Here is an 18862-nt window from a genome sequence, read left to right on the forward strand (position 1 = left end):
TCAACACTCTGAGCACACTCAAGAAAAACTGTTTCTGCCATCTGTTATTTAACCCTGGGACTACCTCAGGGCTTTTGTTTGCACTGCTGAATCACTTTCTATGGTGTAAGGGTTACTTAGCTGCAGCATGGCAGCTCAGTGCAGTGGGAACCTCTGGAATGAGGGACATGGACAGCAGCAGCATGCTGCTGATGCCAGCCAAGAACAGACTTTCCTTCCATAACTACATCATGGTTTATATTAAAACTCCCATCCAATTAATCTCCAAACGTCACAAAAAATTATCAGTTCACAATTAATTTGCTCTTCTAGAGCCAATTGGTCTCAGCCAAGAACAAAGGGATTAATCTGGCCAGGGGCTACATGAGGACATTTTTTATTACAGAAATGTGAAATCTAAGCAGACACACCAGACTGACAGATGAGGAACTGAAACAAAAATGCAAAGACTGACTTAGGTCTATACCGTAAATGGGTGATGTTCTGAAATTTCAGGCATTTAAGTGCTACTATAAAACTGTACAACATCAGAGCCAAGAGTAGAACGTATTTCTCTTCCATACACCAATCAGATTGGCAACAGTAACAAATTCTCACCTGCAGTTTTCAGGAGAACCTATCACCTCATCAAAAGCCAGCCCTAGGATCAGGACCTCCAGGTTCTTTTATATTACAATTCCAGCCAAAGGAAAGGGCAAGAAACAGGCAATAAATAGAGCCTGGGATAAGTTCTGAGAGAACACGTCCATAGGATACTAAACAAGTGCAATTAATGTCCACCTCTGCCAAAAGATCAATATACCCAGTAGAATTAATGAAAGCATTCAAAAGAAAAAACAAGAATTATAAAACTCATTCTGTTTTTATCCTCTCACTCTCAATGACATTCTGCAAGCAGTGAATTCTGTAAACATATTCTGTGCTCATAAAACATGAGCTTTCTCCATTTGCCTTTCCATTTCAGGGAAACCTCATACTTGTACCTGAAGCTGCAATCAAGTGCAATCTAGAGGACTGCTTCTCAGATGGCTGGCAAACAAAAAAACAATTGCACAAATCCAGACAAACACAGCATAGATTGTTGCTTATAACACATCAAATGGCACACAGGGCAAACCTGAAAAAGCTAAAGCCACAAATGTCAGATTAGAAATTGGAGTGAAATTCTGAACAGTAAAAAGCAGTACCAGCATCACAAGAGCACATCTCTCACATAAAAGTGCCATTATCTATTTAGAAAACCTTCAACTTTTTCAGATAAATTCCATCCTCTAGTCACTGACTCACCACTCTTGCTGTGAAAAACTGAAGGTAAACCCAGAAAGGTGCTATGCAATTTTTCCATCCTGTAGTCAGCTTTTTTCTTCATTCTAAACTTGTGGAACTCCACAGTACTAAGAAATACCAACAGAGGAGAGCTGGAGCAAACAGCACTAAAAACTCAGTTTGACTTAACTGCATTTTACAGGAAATAAAGCCCACAGGTGTATTAAATAACCCACGTAATAAATCCCACTGCCACCTGACAGTGATTTCAAGACTAGTAACTGGTGTGAGAGAATGATGAGAAAGGTAAAGGCTGCCCTAAAATATACCAGGAAGATATAAAAGAGAAATGCTTTTCTGTAAACAATGGTGTGTTACACAGCAACCTGAGTAACGTTGGTCATCCATCTGAGAAACAGGTTAATATCCACTGGAATATTTTCAGAGATGGGCTCCTAAGGTTAGGAAAGATTGTAAAAGATCCTGCCTTCTTTGACCTAAAGAAAAAAAACCAATGTGTGACAGTGCTTTGCAAAGACATCAAGGCTAAACACTGGAGAGGGAGATGAAGTGTCTAAACTAGAGTAAGAGTTTGGCACAAGGACAAAAGGGATTATACCTACTATGAATACATTCAGCCTGAAACTAGAAAGTGTCCAGCCATCAGAGCTCAGAGTACGGGGTAGCCTCACAGTGGGAATAACATAAGGAAAATAACCTAATTAGTTTTAAGAGGGAGATTGAAAAGTTTAAGAATGTCTCAACAGCAGGGGACTGGATTTGGGAAGTGCCTTTTAGTCCTGCGTTCAAGGAGGAAGACTGATCAGAAAAACAGCCAGAACCTGTATCTGCATAAATTCCCTTTCAAATGCATTTTTGCAAATCAGTCTCATCAGGTTCAATTTCTCACACCTTTGGCTCACAAACATGATCAGAGATGCATGCAAGTGCCATGCACCTGTGTGTACCTGTGTGTAGGTTAACATCCTGAGTTATAAGTGAGCCTCTGTTCAGTCACTGGTTCACTTAACCATTCTGAACACGGATAAGAAGCACTGCAGCAGTAATATGGCAGGACAAATAAAGAGGATTTGGGATGGGTTTGGACACCAGTGCCAGCACTCAAAGTAATCCATACTGTAACTGCTATAAACCTGGTATAAAACTTGTATTAAACTATGTGTAAGCATTATTTTCTTCTCTGTACCATCCCTTCTGAGAGCCCATTCACTATGATGTAAATGCAACTTTAAGGCTATTTTTACACAAAAAAGGGATAAACCAGAAAAAAAAATTTGGTTGGTTTTTTTTTTTAATATTAATCTGAAGGATTAGCTTCCCCACTGTTGTTTAAAGAAAAAAATCATAGAAATTACAAAAGAAAATATAAGTACAAAGAACATACAGTAATTAACACACTACAATACACTTAAATGTGTGTTCCCAGAACTTCAGAAAAGAGCTGCTATGACATCCAAAGTGAAATCTCCACTGAAGCAATATTGTAATCTTGATAAACATTCTCCCCCAGAACTTTATTCCCAATTAAAGAGGTCCATCATTAACTGCAATAAGCAGTAAAAGCTCCAGATGAAGAGGAAAATTAGTAAATTATTGTTACTTAGTTTTGTTTTACACACACACATCAACGTGATTGCTACTGTGTCTTCAACCTCTTCCATCATCATGTGTGATCATCCATGCAACGTGTTTCAAAACGAGGTGTTTCTCTCCTACAACAGCATTTTTATTTCTTTGGCAGTCACCCAAAGGGGATCTCCCCAAACCTACCAGGGCTCTGATTTGGCTTTTACCCATTACCACCTTTCACTCCCCAGCACATCAGCCTCGGTGAGTTGACCGGAATTCCCTGAGCTCCGAAAGCCAAGCACTGTCAGCCCCAGCCAACACCACACCAGCTGTGCACACCCAACAGCGGCTGACAGGTGGGTGTGAGATGTCTCTAGACAGGGAAAACCCACAATTCACACACGACCTGGGCAGCTCTTACACTGCCTGCACCCTCAACAGAGAGTTCTTCCAGATGTTGAGGTGAAGCCTCTTGTGTTCCAGTTTATGGCCATTTTTCCTCGTCCTGTCACTGGGCACCACTGAAAAGAGTCAGGCACCTGCCTCTGGACCCCCACCTTTGAGCTATTATATGCATTAATGTGATCCCCTAAGGAGAGGCCCCGTTCCCTCAGTCTCTCCTCATAACAGAGCTGTTCCAACCCCCAGTTATCCCCAGGATGTGCTGTTCATTCAGCCGGCTCTCCTCTCCCTGCTGCTGCCCTGACAGACAGCCGCGAGGTGGCCGGGGCCACATGGGGATCACCCCCTGCGCAGGGCATCCCTGCCCTTCACCCGCTGCAGGCTCCTCTGCGCCCGCCTCACCCCCTCCGGCGCCAGGCGGCACCTCCCGAGCTGCCTGGAGCCGGCACGGGGAGTCGGGCAGCCTGGGCACCGGGAGTGGGGCACGCCGGCCCCTCAGAACAGACCGCGGTTCTCCCCGCCGCCATGTCCGCACGGCGGGGGCGGCGCGGGCTGATGACGCCATCTTGGGGAGCCCCAACATGGCCGCGCTTCGGGCGTTGCGGGGCCCGGAGGTGCTGGCGGGGCCCGGCGGGATCCATGGGGTGTTCGCCTCTCGCACGGGGCTGCTGCGGGAGCGGAGGGCTCCTCCAGCCTGCCCGTCCCGGGACGTCTCCTCTCCCGGCTTTACCCGCCTCTGCCACGCCATTACCCAGCGCGCTGCCGCCGGCGGGGCCCCAGAGCAGCGGTGCCTGCGGGGGACGTGCCCAGTGTGAAGGAGCCGCCGGTGCCACAGCGCCCTGCGGCACCACCTCAGCAGCGGGCAGACGGGCCAGAGCCGGCCAGGGAGCTGCGCTGGGTGTTGGGCGTGTGTCACACAGCTGCAGTTCCTCAGTAGCCAACAGAGGACCCAGCCGTGCAGGAGGAGTTGGCATTGAAGGGAGTGGGTTATCATAGCAGTTATCAAATGCTGTGCTGCGGGTTAAGAAACCTAAAGTGTGACCCCAAACACTGTAGGCTGAGTGAGAGAGTGTGAAGCCTTTTTAAAACGCTTCTGTTGAAAAAAACATAAGGCAGGAGATGGCAGGGGTTTAATTTGGTATAACTGCCAGTTTACCTTGGGCACCAACCTAGGAAAATAGCCAGTAATAAAAGAATGGAAGGCAAATGGCGCTCTTGGTTTGTCCCTCAGGTATTGTCCCTGAGACGTGCTGATGGAGGAACAGCACTGAGCATCCTGCAGGGGAGAAATGAAAGACCATCCCATATGCCAGCACGGCCTGCCCTTGGCCCAGCTCATCCTGGCTGGCTGCAGACAGGTTGGGACGGCACCTGGAACAGCCCTTGCCGTGGCAGGGGCAGGATCCTGGCAGAACAACTGCTTTATTCCCACCATCCCCTATGCTATTCAAAGGCAGACCCTCAGTGAAGATTTTTTGTTTGATTTTTTTTTTTTTGTTCCCCTCTGAGAAAATCTCAAATTTATCCATGGATTTTGATTGCTACATAAATCTGATATGAATCAGAAGTGACTATATGGAGACAATCTCTGCCTTTCACACACCTGTCCATGGCTTTGCAACATTTTGGTAGTAAATCCTTTATGATAATAAATCTTTTACCACTGCCACATTTATAATCTAAGATCTTCTGGAAGTCTGGGGCTTGATAGAAAACATTCTCTATATAGTGAGATATTTGCAGAAGCTTGTCCTTGCAGACTCTGTTGTTCTGAAACCTGCACTTTCCTCCTCAGAACTGTCCACAGAAGTGCTCTGAATCATATTTGCTTCTACACACCTCTGTAAGCTGGGCAAAACTCACTCTGACAGCCAGGCAGGTTGGACAGACTTGTTTCTTCCTGCTGGGTTTTACAACTGCAAACAAGTCTTCAAAACAAAACAAAACAAAAAAAACTCACCAGCAACACTAGCAGCCTTATTCTGAACATGTGGGATGCTTCCCTGGATGCCTGTTCATTTCCTGGAGTGAAACTCAGACACACCAGTTCACTGCTGCCCTGAAGTGTGTGGAAGCTTTTTTTTCCTTCTCCCTCCTTTTCTTTTCCCTCCTTCCTTGTGTTGATTTGTGGGACCAGAATGACTTTGATTTCAGCAAGTTTGCTGTTTATTCACGTCACAAGTTTGACAGCTTTACACCAAATCAGATTGCTGGGTTTCAGGAGAGCTCTGAGGCGTCACTGGGAGCTCCTTTAGATTAAACTCGCCTCCCCGGTCTCCCCCCTCTCCCCCTCCTTCAGAGCCATTTAAACCTCTCTGGGGCTTTAACAGAAACGTGCTCCCAAGACCTGCATTTCATTCTGCCACTAATATGGTAAGTGCTCTTTGCATTTCTCTCGACCTCGAGGCAGAGGAGAAGCTGGTCTCTCCCTTGGGGGAGTGCAATAAATTTTGTGCCCTCTTAAGATGGGAAAGAAAGAGGGCTCTTCTCTACCTGCCAGTGCAGTCTCTGCTGCTGTGCCTTCCCATGGGTGGGCAGACTCCCTGACTGAGACTCCAAGTTCTGCCGTTGCCTTCCTTGCAGAGATTTAGAGTTGCTGCAGATGAGGCTTATTTGGAGGAGGGAGAAAGGGTGAATCCAGAGACAACCCCAGGCTTTGCCGTCTGGGACTCCTGCAGAACTGCAGGGGCAGAAGAGAGTGCGAGCAGCCAGGAGGTGACTGCTGGCTCTGTGCTGCTGCTTTAGAGCTGAGTCGAACACCCATGGTGGCAGGAACGGTCTGGCCAAGGACAGCATTGGACCCCCCCTTCACCCTAAACCCACTCAGGACCGTAGCATTTCCCCAGGCTCTGCAGGAAACCGAGCCGCCTCCCCGGCACAGCCGTGCTCGGAGCCCCGGTGCGGCGGGGCTGGCGGGGCGGCACTGCCCGCGCTCGGAGCACGGAGCGGTGCCACCGGGGAAACGGGGAGCGGGCACCGGGTCAGCGCTGGCCGGCAGGGGCGGGGGGGCTGCCCCGGGACAGCACCTGAGCACAGCCAGGGACAGCAGCGGGGAGAGCGCTGCCCCGCCGGGGCGCTTGTGCCGGGGCGCGGCGGGGCCGGACCGGCTCCGCTTCTCCTCGGGGCCCCTGCCCCCCGAGCGCCCCATCGCCTCTGCCCTTCCCTCCGCAGAGCGCCGGCCGGCCGTGCCCGGAGCCGGACTTCGCCGGGGGCTCGGGCTGCGCCTGGCCCTGGTCCGGCCCCGCCGGGGTTTCCAAGGAGACCTGGGCCGCCGTCTGCGCCGCGGAGCCGCCGCACAGCCAGGGCCGGCGGGAGCCCCGGCCGCAGGGTGAGTGCTCAGCCGCCGCCGGAGCGCCGCGCTCCCCTACCCGGGGGGAGCTGGGAGCCCTACCCGGCCGGGATAACCCTGGCTCTCGTCCGCAGGCCAGTTCTGCAGCCCGCAGCTCGGTGCCCAGGACGCGGCGTGGCAGGGAGACCAGCTGTCCTCCCAGCTCTACAGAAACAAGCAGGTAAAGGCTCCGCACCCCCCAGCACGCCCGGGTTCACCCCACGAGGCTCCCGAACTTTGTGTCACTTATTTCACCTTCTGGGTTAGCTTAGGCATGTCTCCCTGTCACTGGCACGGATGTCAGAAGTGACACAAAACTGTTGTTCCTTGCTTGACGTATTTGTCTCCCCCATGTTGTCCTGTGAAGTTGGACCAGCTGTGGTGGGACTATTCCCTGTCCATTCCTCCCCTCTTACATCATATTGCAGCTGCAGCCTTGGCACTAAAGAAAACCAGGGGCATGAACAGGGGGGCCTCAGGCTGTGATGATGCTGTTGGCTAAAAGTATGTAGAGTGTGTCCTCCTGATTCCACCAGGTTTAACTTCATGGGAAATGATTGCAGCAGAATTGCCCAATTACATGGAACATCAACTGTTTTGATCAACAGGTTTTCCTTGTTACTTTATTTTCTCTTATATTTCATTTTTTTGTAAATCCTTACAAGAGGCAGGAGAAACTCTGAACTGTCTTCGGTGAAGGTACTCCAGTTTGATGACTATGATCAAGTACTTGGAATAATGTTTTGACAGAGTCAAGTCAGTGAAAATTCAGATGTTATTTTAAAGGTCCCTGGAATCAAACCATAGTTCCAGATGTCAGTGTACTTCTTTCTTTAGCTCTGCCTCAATCATTTAAGTCTGTTTTTACGAAGCCTATGCTCAGAAGATGCCTGTGATCCTTGGCAGAAGATTCTTTGTCCTCCTAAAGAAGTCTCCAGAGCTATGGTCAGGAACCAAAAATCTATCTGTAAACTCTTAGATTTCCCATGGAAAAGTGTTAGGTGTCTGCCATTCCTGTTCAGCTTTTGAGACCAAGGATTATCTCAACTCTGTATATGTACCAGGGCTGGCACAGTAGGGTCCAGAACTGAAGAGATCACCGAGTGCTACTTTATCTTAAAGAATGGCAACTGCATCTCCCTTCTGCACTCTACCCCCATAAATTGTTAGTTTGCAACATTTTTTTTTTCACCAGCCAGCTCTAAATGGGAAGGAGGGGTGCAAAGGGGTGTTTGCTGTGGTTTAAGAGGAGATCCTGAAGCTGCTGTCATGCCCGTGACCATTTCTGGCTGCTCACAGGGCTACTTGTAATTCATTTCCATTATTATTCTGCGGTTGCAGGTTTTTTCAGAGTAATCTTTTCAAACACTCACTTAAAGATTAAAGGAAGTCAAAAGTGAAAACTGAACAGTCATGCCACTTAGATTTATAGAGACAAGAGGCTGGAGGGGGTGGGTTGAGCTCACAAAGCAAACACCCAGATCATCAAATCCAAGCAGCTTGTACCAGAGGGCAATTGCTATTAAGTTACAGAGTCAACATCTATTCATCAATATCTCTATTCCACAGCTTCAAGATACTTTGCTTCAGAAGGAAGAGGAACTTGCTAGGTTACATGAAGAAAATAATAACCTCCGACAATACCTGAATTCTGCCCTGATTAAGTGTTTAGAAGAAAAAGCCAAGGTATTGTGTTCAAACCTGTCATACAAATGTGTGCAGAAGGAACAGGTTGATTAGGTACATGCCAGTAAAATATATGGAAAATCTAAGAGTGTAGACAACCTGCAGTGGAACCTACGCTCACATTTAAATTCACAAAGGTGACAGTTTGCTCCAGGAATGATATCCTGTCAGGTTCTGACTGTGGAGACAGTGTAGCACCTGAGATAATTAAGTTTGATTTATTAGTTAGCTGTAAGTAAGATAAGATTATATAGTCAAGGTAAAATTATTCCCTCTAATGCTTTTTTTTCCAGTAAAAAGTTCAAATTTGAATATATTTGTCAATTATCCCTTTTATAAGGATTTTTTTCCAGTTTATTAATTAAAAAGTTGCGTGGGAGGTTTTTTTAATGGTGAAATACAAAAGTAAACATTTCAGGCTGGATGAAACATTCTTTTAAACTAAGTTTGAAGGGTTGTATTTTTAAGATTTGGATTCTTTGTCTCTCAGCTAAACGAGAATAAAGAAAATAATTCTTTCTTGTCAGCTTAAAGAAATTTTTTGCTATTCCAACCTTGCCCATGAAACTGAACTACTGATTATTTGCTCAACTCTGTGGATTGAGTGTGAGGTAAAAAAGACTGTAGGGCATAGGAGACTTTCCTTTTCCATCCTGTTGATGAGTTGATAGCATGATGTCCTCCTTCCCATGGCCAGACCTGGCTCCTGGCAGTAGAAAAGGTCTCCTTCACTGGGCACAGCAGGGAGACATGGCCACCCCCTGTGTCCTGTGGAGAAGGGTCCCGTGTGGAGCAGTGAATTCATGACATGGTGGGGAGCTTCCTTGTTTATTCTTGTCTTCACTTGACCATAGCTGGGTGCCTGAAGGCCCTTGTCCTGGGATAATGACAACTGGGGTGAATTGAGGAGTGCAGTGCCAGTCAGGCTGCTGCTCTGAGCACTGCCTTGTCAGGATCACCCTGTCCCAGCAGGAGTTACCTTTGCATGCTCCCTCTTTGTCAGGCTGCCACTTTGCCCCCCATGCCCTGCTCACCTGCAGAGTGCTGCTGGCACAGAGGCAGGTGGCAGCTCAGGGCTGGAATGCCATCAAAGCCCAGGTCTTATTGACATGGTCACACTCTTCTCATTCAGGAACAGGGTTGTTGCAGACACTGTAAAGATACAAAATAGTTGGTCATACCCATATGTTTAAGCATAGGGGTAAAAAAAGTCTCTGTAAGGACAGTAGTAATCAAGTAGTAACCATCTTGTGCATCTGAGGTCAGAAGCATGTTGCCTTCAGGTATCTGGAAATTCAAATTTTAATCTTCTGTCTCCACCTTGTTTTGGCTTTTTTAACAGAAACTGCTGTCTGACCATGGGCAAAAAACCTGTGCTATCCTCAAAAGTACCAAGAGGAGATTAAAAGAGGACCACTGCTTTGTTCCTCAAGAAACTCCTCATGCTTCCAAAGCTAGAAGGAACCTCTTCAATGAATTCACTGCCTGTGAAGAGCAAGCCAGCCCTGCTGTGGACAGCTGGGTCTTGCAGACCTTAGGATTAAAAGATGTGAACACCATTGATGAAGCTTCAGCTAACTACAGTGCCCTGTCCCCAGACCTTGGAAAAGACACGTTCTGCCTGAGCCCTGGGGGAGCAGCAGACTATGAGCACAGGGAAGGAGCAGCAGCAGTGTTCAGCTGCAGCCAGGAGCCTCCAGGCAGCAGCAGCCCCCATCCATGCAGCCAGGATTCTCCCTTCCTTCCTCAGTTTTCTTCAGCACCATGCATCTCCTCACCAGTGCCAAGTGTTTCCTCCCTCCCAGCCTATGGGTTGCCTTATTTGACTGGTGGTTTGTCACCCAACAGGACAGAAGTGGCCTTCACAACGTGCCTGAGTCCCCACCGCAACGTGAGGACGCACAGCTTCCACCAAGGACAGGCCTTCGTGCGCAGGGACGACGATGGGGGCTGGAGGTTCACCTGGGTGCCCAAGCAGCCTGAATGATGCACCTCATCAAGGGCCAGCCATAGAGGAGGGAGGAGACATACCTCACCTTGTGCATCAGGCAGAGAAAAGGATTCCTTTTGGGCTGCTTTAAATGCTACCCTGTCACTAACCCACTCCTCATTCCCTCACAGATTTTCACAGATGTGACTCCAGATTGCACTTGGACAATTTTCTGCCCCAGATGTTGAAACTGGATTCCTTTCTCTTGTTGTGCCTGTGTTGAGATACCTGCTTTTACTTGTTTCCTGGGGTTTTGTCATCAGCTCCTCCTTGTTACTGGTAGTTCCCAGGCTGGAGGGCTTTCACTTTTGATGATCACTTTCACATGCACCAACCAGGAAAGCACTTTGGGAATACACCTCTCTCCCTTTGGAAATAGCACCTATCTCACAGATATCCACAGATAACAAAGGTGGCATAGGTTGGAGGCTGAGGATCAGCAGTTTCTAAGTGATTTATGTCTCTCTTGACTACACAGATAGCCTTGGATTTAACAAGCACCCATGGTTGCCTTAGGTGCTGCACAGGGCTGACCCACCTGCAGTTCCATGGTGCTGTTACATTCTTTGATGACTCCTCAAAATAAAATCAGGATTTACGTCTAATGCTTGGAGGCGACGTAGTTACAAGTGATTCAGCAAGGTCAGGGGATCTTCCTAAAGTGTGATTAAGAGACTGATGTGTTTACCAATACGTTTTAAGGGTATTTTGTCTATCAATAAAGGGAGTTTACATGTGAGGAGGCAGTATCACTTAGTGGCTGGAATGGGTCTTTGGGACCCCCAACCTTCAATGCCAGCTCCTGCCTCTCTGTGTCTGCCAGACTGGGATGGGCTGAGGCTAAGACCAGCATTACTTTGAGAATGCTTTAAAACTCTCTAAATGAGGGTGCTCTAGCACTGCACAGGACTTAACTTTCACTAGTGCTACTAAATGATACGAATATTTGATTATATAAAGTCAATGGCATGAAGGAAGTTCACCAGTACTGTTTTCTGTTACCTTTGTCTTCAGTTCTACAGTAGTTTGACCCCTAAGTATTCAAAATAGATTGACTTGGTTATTCTTGCTTTCAGAATGGAGCCACTGACATTGAGGAAGGACTTAAGTAAAAATAACCAAAACAGAGGGTTGGTTTTTTTCGGTGCCTTATTTTCGTATAGAAAACAGGATATTCCTCTATTTTTAGAGGATAAAAATATCTTCTAATAGCCTGTTGTGCGCCTTAGAATTGCAATATTTGAGACACTCCATCAGGAGCAGTAATGATTTCCCAAAGGACTTCTAAATAAACAAATTGTATTTCTGGGTAGTTACTTTGAAGTAACTGTGGCAGACTTCCAGAATAGGCAATATGAAACCATTGATTGTAGGCATTATTTCACTGGATTAAAAAGCCAACCAAACTGGAAAAAAACACCACAAACCCACACAACAACCACTGCAGAAGAAAACCAGTAAAACCCAAAAAACCCAAACCAAAAAATGCTCATTGAATAAATACAAGTATTTGTTTTGGGAGCTTGCTTGTATTCCATATAATTGTGGTAGATTGATGAAGACAAGGCCACTGTTTCTGTAGCACCTTTCTGCTTTTCAGTGAAAGCTGAAGAAAAATCCTGTCCTACAAACAACTCACTTTTTTCTCAATGCATTTCTTTTCTATTATTCTCCCCTCGCCCCACTATGTAAGAGAGCATTGAAGAAAATGCTCCTATCACTGGAGTTTTTGTTGATATGTGTGGTAGTGTAGAAAATGCCTGAACTTAAACTGAGTATGTGATGGGAACCCCTGGAACAGGTGATTGGAGGATTCACAGCAAACTGGGACTAAGGCAGCGTGGCCAGAGGACTACACCCAGCACAGCTGTAGATGCCACATCTCACAGCAGGTGTAAAACAGAAGTAGAGAAACATCTGCCTATGTTTTCTAACACTATAGAATGCTATTACATGTGAATTTCAATGCTATGGAGGCAGCAGCACTACTAAGTGCTTTTGTACTACCAACAAATCTTAAATCAGGGCTTTTTTTCTCTGAAGAGGGAGAAGAGCTTTCCATTTGCCTGACATTTCCTTTCCACATTTTTATATCATTGCATGTGAGAACTTCTCCTGCAGAGAGCCAGAACAAAAGTGTCAGATCTTTGGTACAATCCTGAAGTAGGGTTTCAGTAGGAACAAACTGATGCTTGAGCCTTTGCCAGCCTTTTGTACAGGGTTGACTGGCACTTTGTCTCATAACAAATAAATTATGAATCTGAGGAAATAATTTACCTGAATGAATCCTCTTCTTCTCCAGTGGGTTCCTGAATTTTACTCTATATGAAGGAGCTGAGTCCTGTTGGAGAGACTTTTTTCTGAGCCTGACTTTACTGGAGTTCATTTGGGTAGAGGATCCCGTGGTGCTGCTCCAGTCAGCTGATGGATGCTCCTGACCTGCACATGCAGACTTAAAATTCTGGTGTAGGCAACTGCTTGAACAAAGTTCTCTGTGTAATGATGCTGCTGGGCACTGGAGCAGAGGGAACACGCTGGAAAGGAAACAGAAAAATCCCCAAAGCATTTTAACCAATAAATAAGAGTGATTTGTTTTACCCTGACACCGCCATTTGAAGCAATATTTCCTGAGTTACATGAAGAAGAATAGAAAGAGGGTTTGTCTAACACCAACCCACAGCAAGCAAATCAGTGCAGTGACCAAACCATTATTTTAGATAAATATTGCTCCTATTACCAGAAGAAAGCCATTGCTCAGCATACCTCACTCTAAACTGCCTGGTTCCTCTGAAAATCCTGCCTTCCTACAGGTGTAATAGAGGTGGAAAATGAGTAAGAGGCTGAAGGCATCTCATGGCAGATTACAGTCACATGGTGGGATGTGAGGACAGTTACTGCCTGGGCTGGTGCTGGGTTGATGATATGCTGATTACCCTGCTGTGTCCCCATGATTTCCTTGGGCCTGGAAGCACTGAGGCTGCATTAATGTGGTGCAGTTCTTAGGCCTGCAAAGATGTGGGGGAAAAGTTCTTGCTGGTACAAAGCCTAGATGGGGCTTTGAAATAGGTGTTCAGTCTTGTTTTGTGCTCCATCCTCCCTGTTTGTCCTTTTGCATCCATTCCCAGTGGGGGAAAGAGGTTCAAAGCCACCCTGCTGCTCATGGAATGTCCAAGGTAAAGCCCAGGGAAGCTTGTGACACATTCCTATGCCCCAGAGGTAGCTAGAGATCAATGGCAATGAGAGCAAAAAGTGGAAACAAAATCCAGTTCTTCACACTGCCATCACAACTAGGCAGCCAGGAGACAGCAGAGACAAGTTTCAGCTCGGTACTGTATTTCTAATTTCAAAAAACAGGCAGCTGGAAACAAGGGCCAGAAGGCAAAAGTTCTGGGTTCTGATGCTGCCTCTGGTGTTACAGTTGGTTTCCATGCTTTGGATTCTATGGAATTCACCACTGGACCAGTTCATAGCTATTTAACAAGAAAACACAACGTTTGCTGCTGCAAACTCCAAGAAGTTCCTTCTTGCCAAGGATCAGTACCAGGCCCATAAAACTCCAGGATGGGGAGCTATGACTTGAATTGCCATAGGGCCCTGGGTGGTTCTTTTAGCAGCAGTGAACTTCCTTGTCTGTAAATATTCAGCTTGTGTTAACATAATTTGTTTTATTTTTTTATTTGAAGTTTGCTTTATTATGTGAATGTAATGTGCAGCTGCATAGTTTAAAATAATCTATGTTTCTAGAAAGGTATGCTAATAGAAATGGAAGTTAATTTAACACTTAATATGGTGATGATCCTGATTTTTGTGATTTAAAATGGCCATGATGATATGTAAATGTCAATTTTACCACTGTCACTAAGTTATGTCTAATAAAACTTAACACCCAATTAATGCAATTCTTTCTGCCCACTTGAGCACCCATTAAACCATGCAGCTGTTGTTCACACAGCACAGCAGCCACCTGGCACCCACATATCTCCCCAGAGGGCTGAAAGGCACCTTTATTTCCTGCACTGACAAGTGTCCACACAAGGACATGCCAGGTTTTGTGATATCAGATCCAGCTATATGGACAGCCACAGGTGTGCTCCTTCCAGCCTGGGCTTGCACAGCATATTGCAGGGATCCATGATTGCTTTGAGTCAGGAATAGATGCCATGCTACCAAACAGCAAGGACAGAGGGAAATACTGTGCTTTTAGTCTGTTGTTTTTGCAGCATCAGGCTCTCTCACTTATACCTTCCCAGGCAGCTGAGCATCCCGATCCAGGACAGCCTGATTCATTATAGTACTCTCACTACTCCTGATTTTGACTCTGAAATGATGAATTGCAAAATGGCACTGAGGTGTCATATGAAGAGACTGGAGGGGAGACAGAAAAGCCTGATTAAAAAATTCAAACCTTTACTTAGCTCTACTTGACAACAAAGAAAAGCTGTGTTAGTTATTAACTTACCCTTCTATACATGAGCTGGTTTATTGGTAACCATGCACCAGCTGGGACCAGAGAGATTTTTCATTGGAATGGAGATGGCTTATTGCTTAGGAAAAGACACAAAGTGAACCTTCCTTGATCTCTTTTGCCCTCATCTTGAAGTCCACGAGATGATTCATGAACACTCTGGCCTGTTGCCAGGTAGCTGACACCCTGTCGTAAAGAGAGAGCAGTCTATAAATAATTCGAGGAATGAGCTGTGATTCACCAAAAATGCCATCTCTCCAGTCATTCCTCTGTTTCATTAGCTGTGCATTGCTGAGTTATTTTAAGGCTGAATGCTTAAATACAGTACAGCCCAAGGAAATCAGTATAATAATAGTTCACAAGGAACAGATTATAAAAAACAGCATGAAGAGCTGGGAGGTCTGAGGTCCCATTTTCCCTAATTTATTTTTAAAAATCCCACTTGAAGTGTGGCTGTAGTACCGGTATGGTTAGCTGAAACCCCCAACACTACTGCCTCCAAAGCTGTTACGAGTCAAAGACCACTCTAACATAACATTCATTTACCAAACAATGTTTGCATGTGTAACATCTTCCACCCACGACATTATTCTCCATTAGTGATCACAGAACACATGGTCAGAAACTGGGAGCTTTGTGATGCTTTCAGGAGCACAAACAACGTAACCAAAGCCAGCTTCCAGCTGTGCAGAATGGCGACCTGACAGCCCGTTAGAGAGTGGAGATGTGCTGTCAGTGTCCCAGATGTGCTGTCAGTGTCCCAGATGTGCAGAAAGCAGCGGCCGCCCAGCCGAGGCCTCAGCAGCGCAGTTACACGCAGCGGTGCGGAGCGGTTCCCGCTGCGGGGCTGTGTCCCCAGGCTGGCCCATCTGGGGGATCCCGGTGCCCACCCAGCCCTGCCGGCTCCCGGCACGATCCGCCCGCAGCCGCCGGCCCTGGCCAAGGTGCTGAAACGGCCGCGCTGCGAGAGCATCAGGGCGGGCAAGGGTCCCCAGCAGAGAGAGCCGAGATATCCCACACAAACGTGATGCGACAACTGGGACAGCCCTGTCCCCCTGCCAGCAGCTACCAGGGCTCGAAGGACGCTGCCACACGTGATGGCATTGGTTAGAAAAATGAGCTTGCCTTGATCTCGAGGCAATCTTTACCTGAGAGCTGGGGGCGAGGAAGCAGGGAGAAATACCATGGTCACGGGGCTACATCCTTGGTAACCATAAGTGACACTTTACAGGTACAAGCAGTTCTGGGCTCCTCTGCCCTGGCTGTGAGGCAGCAGGGTAATTTCAGAGTATCCTACTCTGTATCACTGCATGCAGAGGCTGTGTCAGCTGGAAAGCTCCCCTGTACCAGTGTTATGACCTGCAGTTTATCCCAGATACAGAATAAAGAGGTTATCCACTGCCTCCCAGCTGGGACAGAGAAACCAAGAAATCCCTGTGACCTTTGAGAAGAGCTTAATTGTAAACTCCAAAACATTGCACGTTTGATTATAAGCTTGATTCTACAGAAACTTTTGTTACTATAGATTTAAAATACTCATCACTCTTTGTTATAGGATTATTTAGACTATCCAGGTAGGAATATGATCTCCATTATATAGGAAATTATATCACAAATGTTAATCACTCTGTAGTAAATTTTGTTCTCTTTTCCCCCCAGATTAGGATTCCCAACAGCCTCCCACATTCTAAAAGGTTTTTCCAAGTTACATTTATAAGTAGCACCTAAAATATGCACATATTGTTTCTGTTTTTTCTCCAACATCCACTCTGGAAGTACATAAAAGACAGCTGCTATAATGATTTTCAGTAATCAAGAAACAGAATATAGTAATAACTACCTTTCTACTGCTCTCCTACTTGTTGCTCATCCAGCCCAATTTAAATCCAGGAGCTCAAAATTATCTGACAACATCAAAAAGTCATGAAAAAAAGGAAAACCTATGCTGATGGAAAGCCTCTAAGGAGACTCTGGTTTTAAGAAAAGTTGACATCTCTTTTGGTTATAAAACCACACTGTTCCAAGACACGAGCAACTTCTCTTTCTAAGAAATACACATTCTTGTCCAAGTCTAGACAAACGCTTCACCAACAGTGCAATCCAGGTCAGCTCATTCCCAAGTTCTGAATATTTCTGTAAAGCAAAGATCAGCTCAGCAATATTCAAACTCAGCTGTAATTGTTGCATCTGCTTTGAGTTCCAGCTCCCTCCCTTGGAGATAGAATCAAACTGAACAAGTAGGGACGACAGGATCCCTTCTTGCTTCAGGAAACAGGGCTAATTTTGTTTACCTATGGGTCATGAAATATTTAGTGATACTTTCCTGTAAGTGAATGGAGAAACACTGAGTTAATACTGGTAGTATTGTTCAAACCTGCCAGCTTCAGTTTCCTTCAGAGTGTGATATTAGCCTGGTAATTTTTCTTGCCTTCTTATCTGAACAAATCAATAGCACTGCTAAGGGAAAGATGCTGTGTTCCTCCTGTACAAAAGTTTCGTTTCAACAAAAGTGTTTTTCTGAACTTTACTTTGAATTTTTTTTACTTTGAATTGCAGTAACCCACTGAAATCAGCATGGCTAAGTCTGACCCCAAGAATAAAATGGAGCTGAGAGAGCTTTAAGTTTCTTCTTAGTAAAAGTACTTTTATCAAAATGAAATATCACTACCTCAATGGCCCTGTGGCCATTCCAGAGGTATATAAACATTTGCTGCCTGTCTGTAAGCCATTCAATTATAAAGATCTTGATACTGTGTAAATATTTAACTACAATAGAGGATATAAATCAGAGAAAGTGATTCTGTTTCATTTCACTGGTGGCAGTAAATCACAGGCTATTCAGACTACTGGGCTACACCCAAATAAATGACTGAGCTGTGAATACAGGCAGACATTACCTAAAATTTCCTGTAAAGCAAGTCCTAATTTAATCCAGAATTCATAGAGGGAAGATCAGCAGTACCACAACTCCAGAAACCTGAAGCACTTCCAGATATTTTTACTGTATCATCCAAGAAGGGAGAAGTCGCCAACACCCAACCTTTGGACAAGTTCCCCAGAAGATGAGACCAGAAACATGAAAGGGCTGCAAAAGCAGGTGCTCTTAAGTTTGGAAACCTGGATATTAATGACAGAGGCAGCAGAGAAAAGGAGTAGCCAGTAAATTCTGGTCTCATTTAATCAGATAGGACTGACTATAATTAGAAGCAGCAGCATGATGGAGCATAAGAGACCAGTCACTCCTTATGCAAGGGTTTCTGTGCTGTAATGAAGGTCCTGGAGCTGCCACATGAGAAACGTCCATGCTGTGTGTCACTGCTCCAGAGATGCAACACTGGGCTCCTCATCACAGCAGGGACAGGAGTTCCATCAGAGCACTGCAAATTCAAAGTTAAAGTCCTCCAGACTTGGCTTTTTCTATGAGAAGAACAACTGCAAGTGCCTGGACTCGTGCTCAGCTGCAGCAGCCAGGGACTGAGTCACTGTCACCATTCTCCTGTGAACTGCCACTGCAATTCCTTCTCTTTGGCCTTCTGATGCACAAGGTTTGGTGCCAGCCCTGGGTCCACAAGGATGGGTCACACTTCCTCATTTCTAAGAGCCACCAATACAATTGCTTGTTTATTCAGGACTTGTTTATCCTCACGTCCTCATTTCTGCCTGTCCCATTCTCTGCCATCTAAACACTTCAACCAGAGGAACAACATCACCCAAGTGGCTCACAGACCCTTTCTGCAGTCTTTAAAGGGACATCAGGAGACAAGAGACCAGACAATTTGAGAAAATAGAATAGGAATGAGATGCTTCTACTGGGAAAGTATGGGATGCTCCTGTTGACAACATATCACGGCCCTGGGGCACCTAACAGGGTCTCTGCTTACCTTTTGCTTTGCTCTGGAACGGGCTCTTTATCAGAGAGAAAAGCAAGGGTTGCTCATGAAAAGATAAGAAATGGGTTTATTTCTATCAGTTTAGACTTAAGGTTTATCTTCCTGCTCACAGGACACTTCATCCCATCAGTGCTACCTGGGAGGGCCCAGCTCCACAGACCCATTCCCAAGGAGAGGAAGAGGAGGGTGAGCCAGAGATCCAACAACAGTCAGGAATTCTGCAAGACAGTGTGACTGCTGAGACA

At 46.0% G+C, this 18862-nt stretch overlaps 1 protein-coding gene across 1 annotated transcript; it reads left to right on the top strand.

Annotated features, from left to right (window-relative positions):
• The first annotated feature begins 5557 nt into the window (after positions 1-5557).
• Positions 5558-14156, top strand: GMNC (geminin coiled-coil domain containing). The gene is made up of 5 exons (XM_077183996.1): positions 5558-5631; positions 6430-6586; positions 6682-6767; positions 8156-8272; positions 9615-14156. Exons 1-5 carry the CDS (start codon positions 5629-5631, stop codon positions 10257-10259), a joined length of 1008 nt encoding a protein of 335 aa, XP_077040111.1. The 5' UTR covers positions 5558-5628; the 3' UTR covers positions 10260-14156.
• The last annotated feature ends 4706 nt before the right edge of the window (positions 14157-18862 follow it).

Source organism: Agelaius phoeniceus, chromosome 10 (genome assembly GCF_051311805.1).
Source record: "Agelaius phoeniceus isolate bAgePho1 chromosome 10, bAgePho1.hap1, whole genome shotgun sequence".
NCBI classification, from domain to species: Eukaryota; Metazoa; Chordata; class Aves; order Passeriformes; family Icteridae; genus Agelaius; species Agelaius phoeniceus.

Bases quoted from the DNA above. Each gene is read 5' to 3' on its own strand.
- GMNC (XM_077183996.1), top strand. The intron at 6,768-8,155 runs GTAAAGGCTCCG...TCTATTCCACAG, and splicing joins AGCTCTACAGAAACAAGCAG to CTTCAAGATACTTTGCTTCA. The intron at 8,273-9,614 runs GTATTGTGTTCA...CTTTTTTAACAG, and splicing joins GTTTAGAAGAAAAAGCCAAG to AAACTGCTGTCTGACCATGG.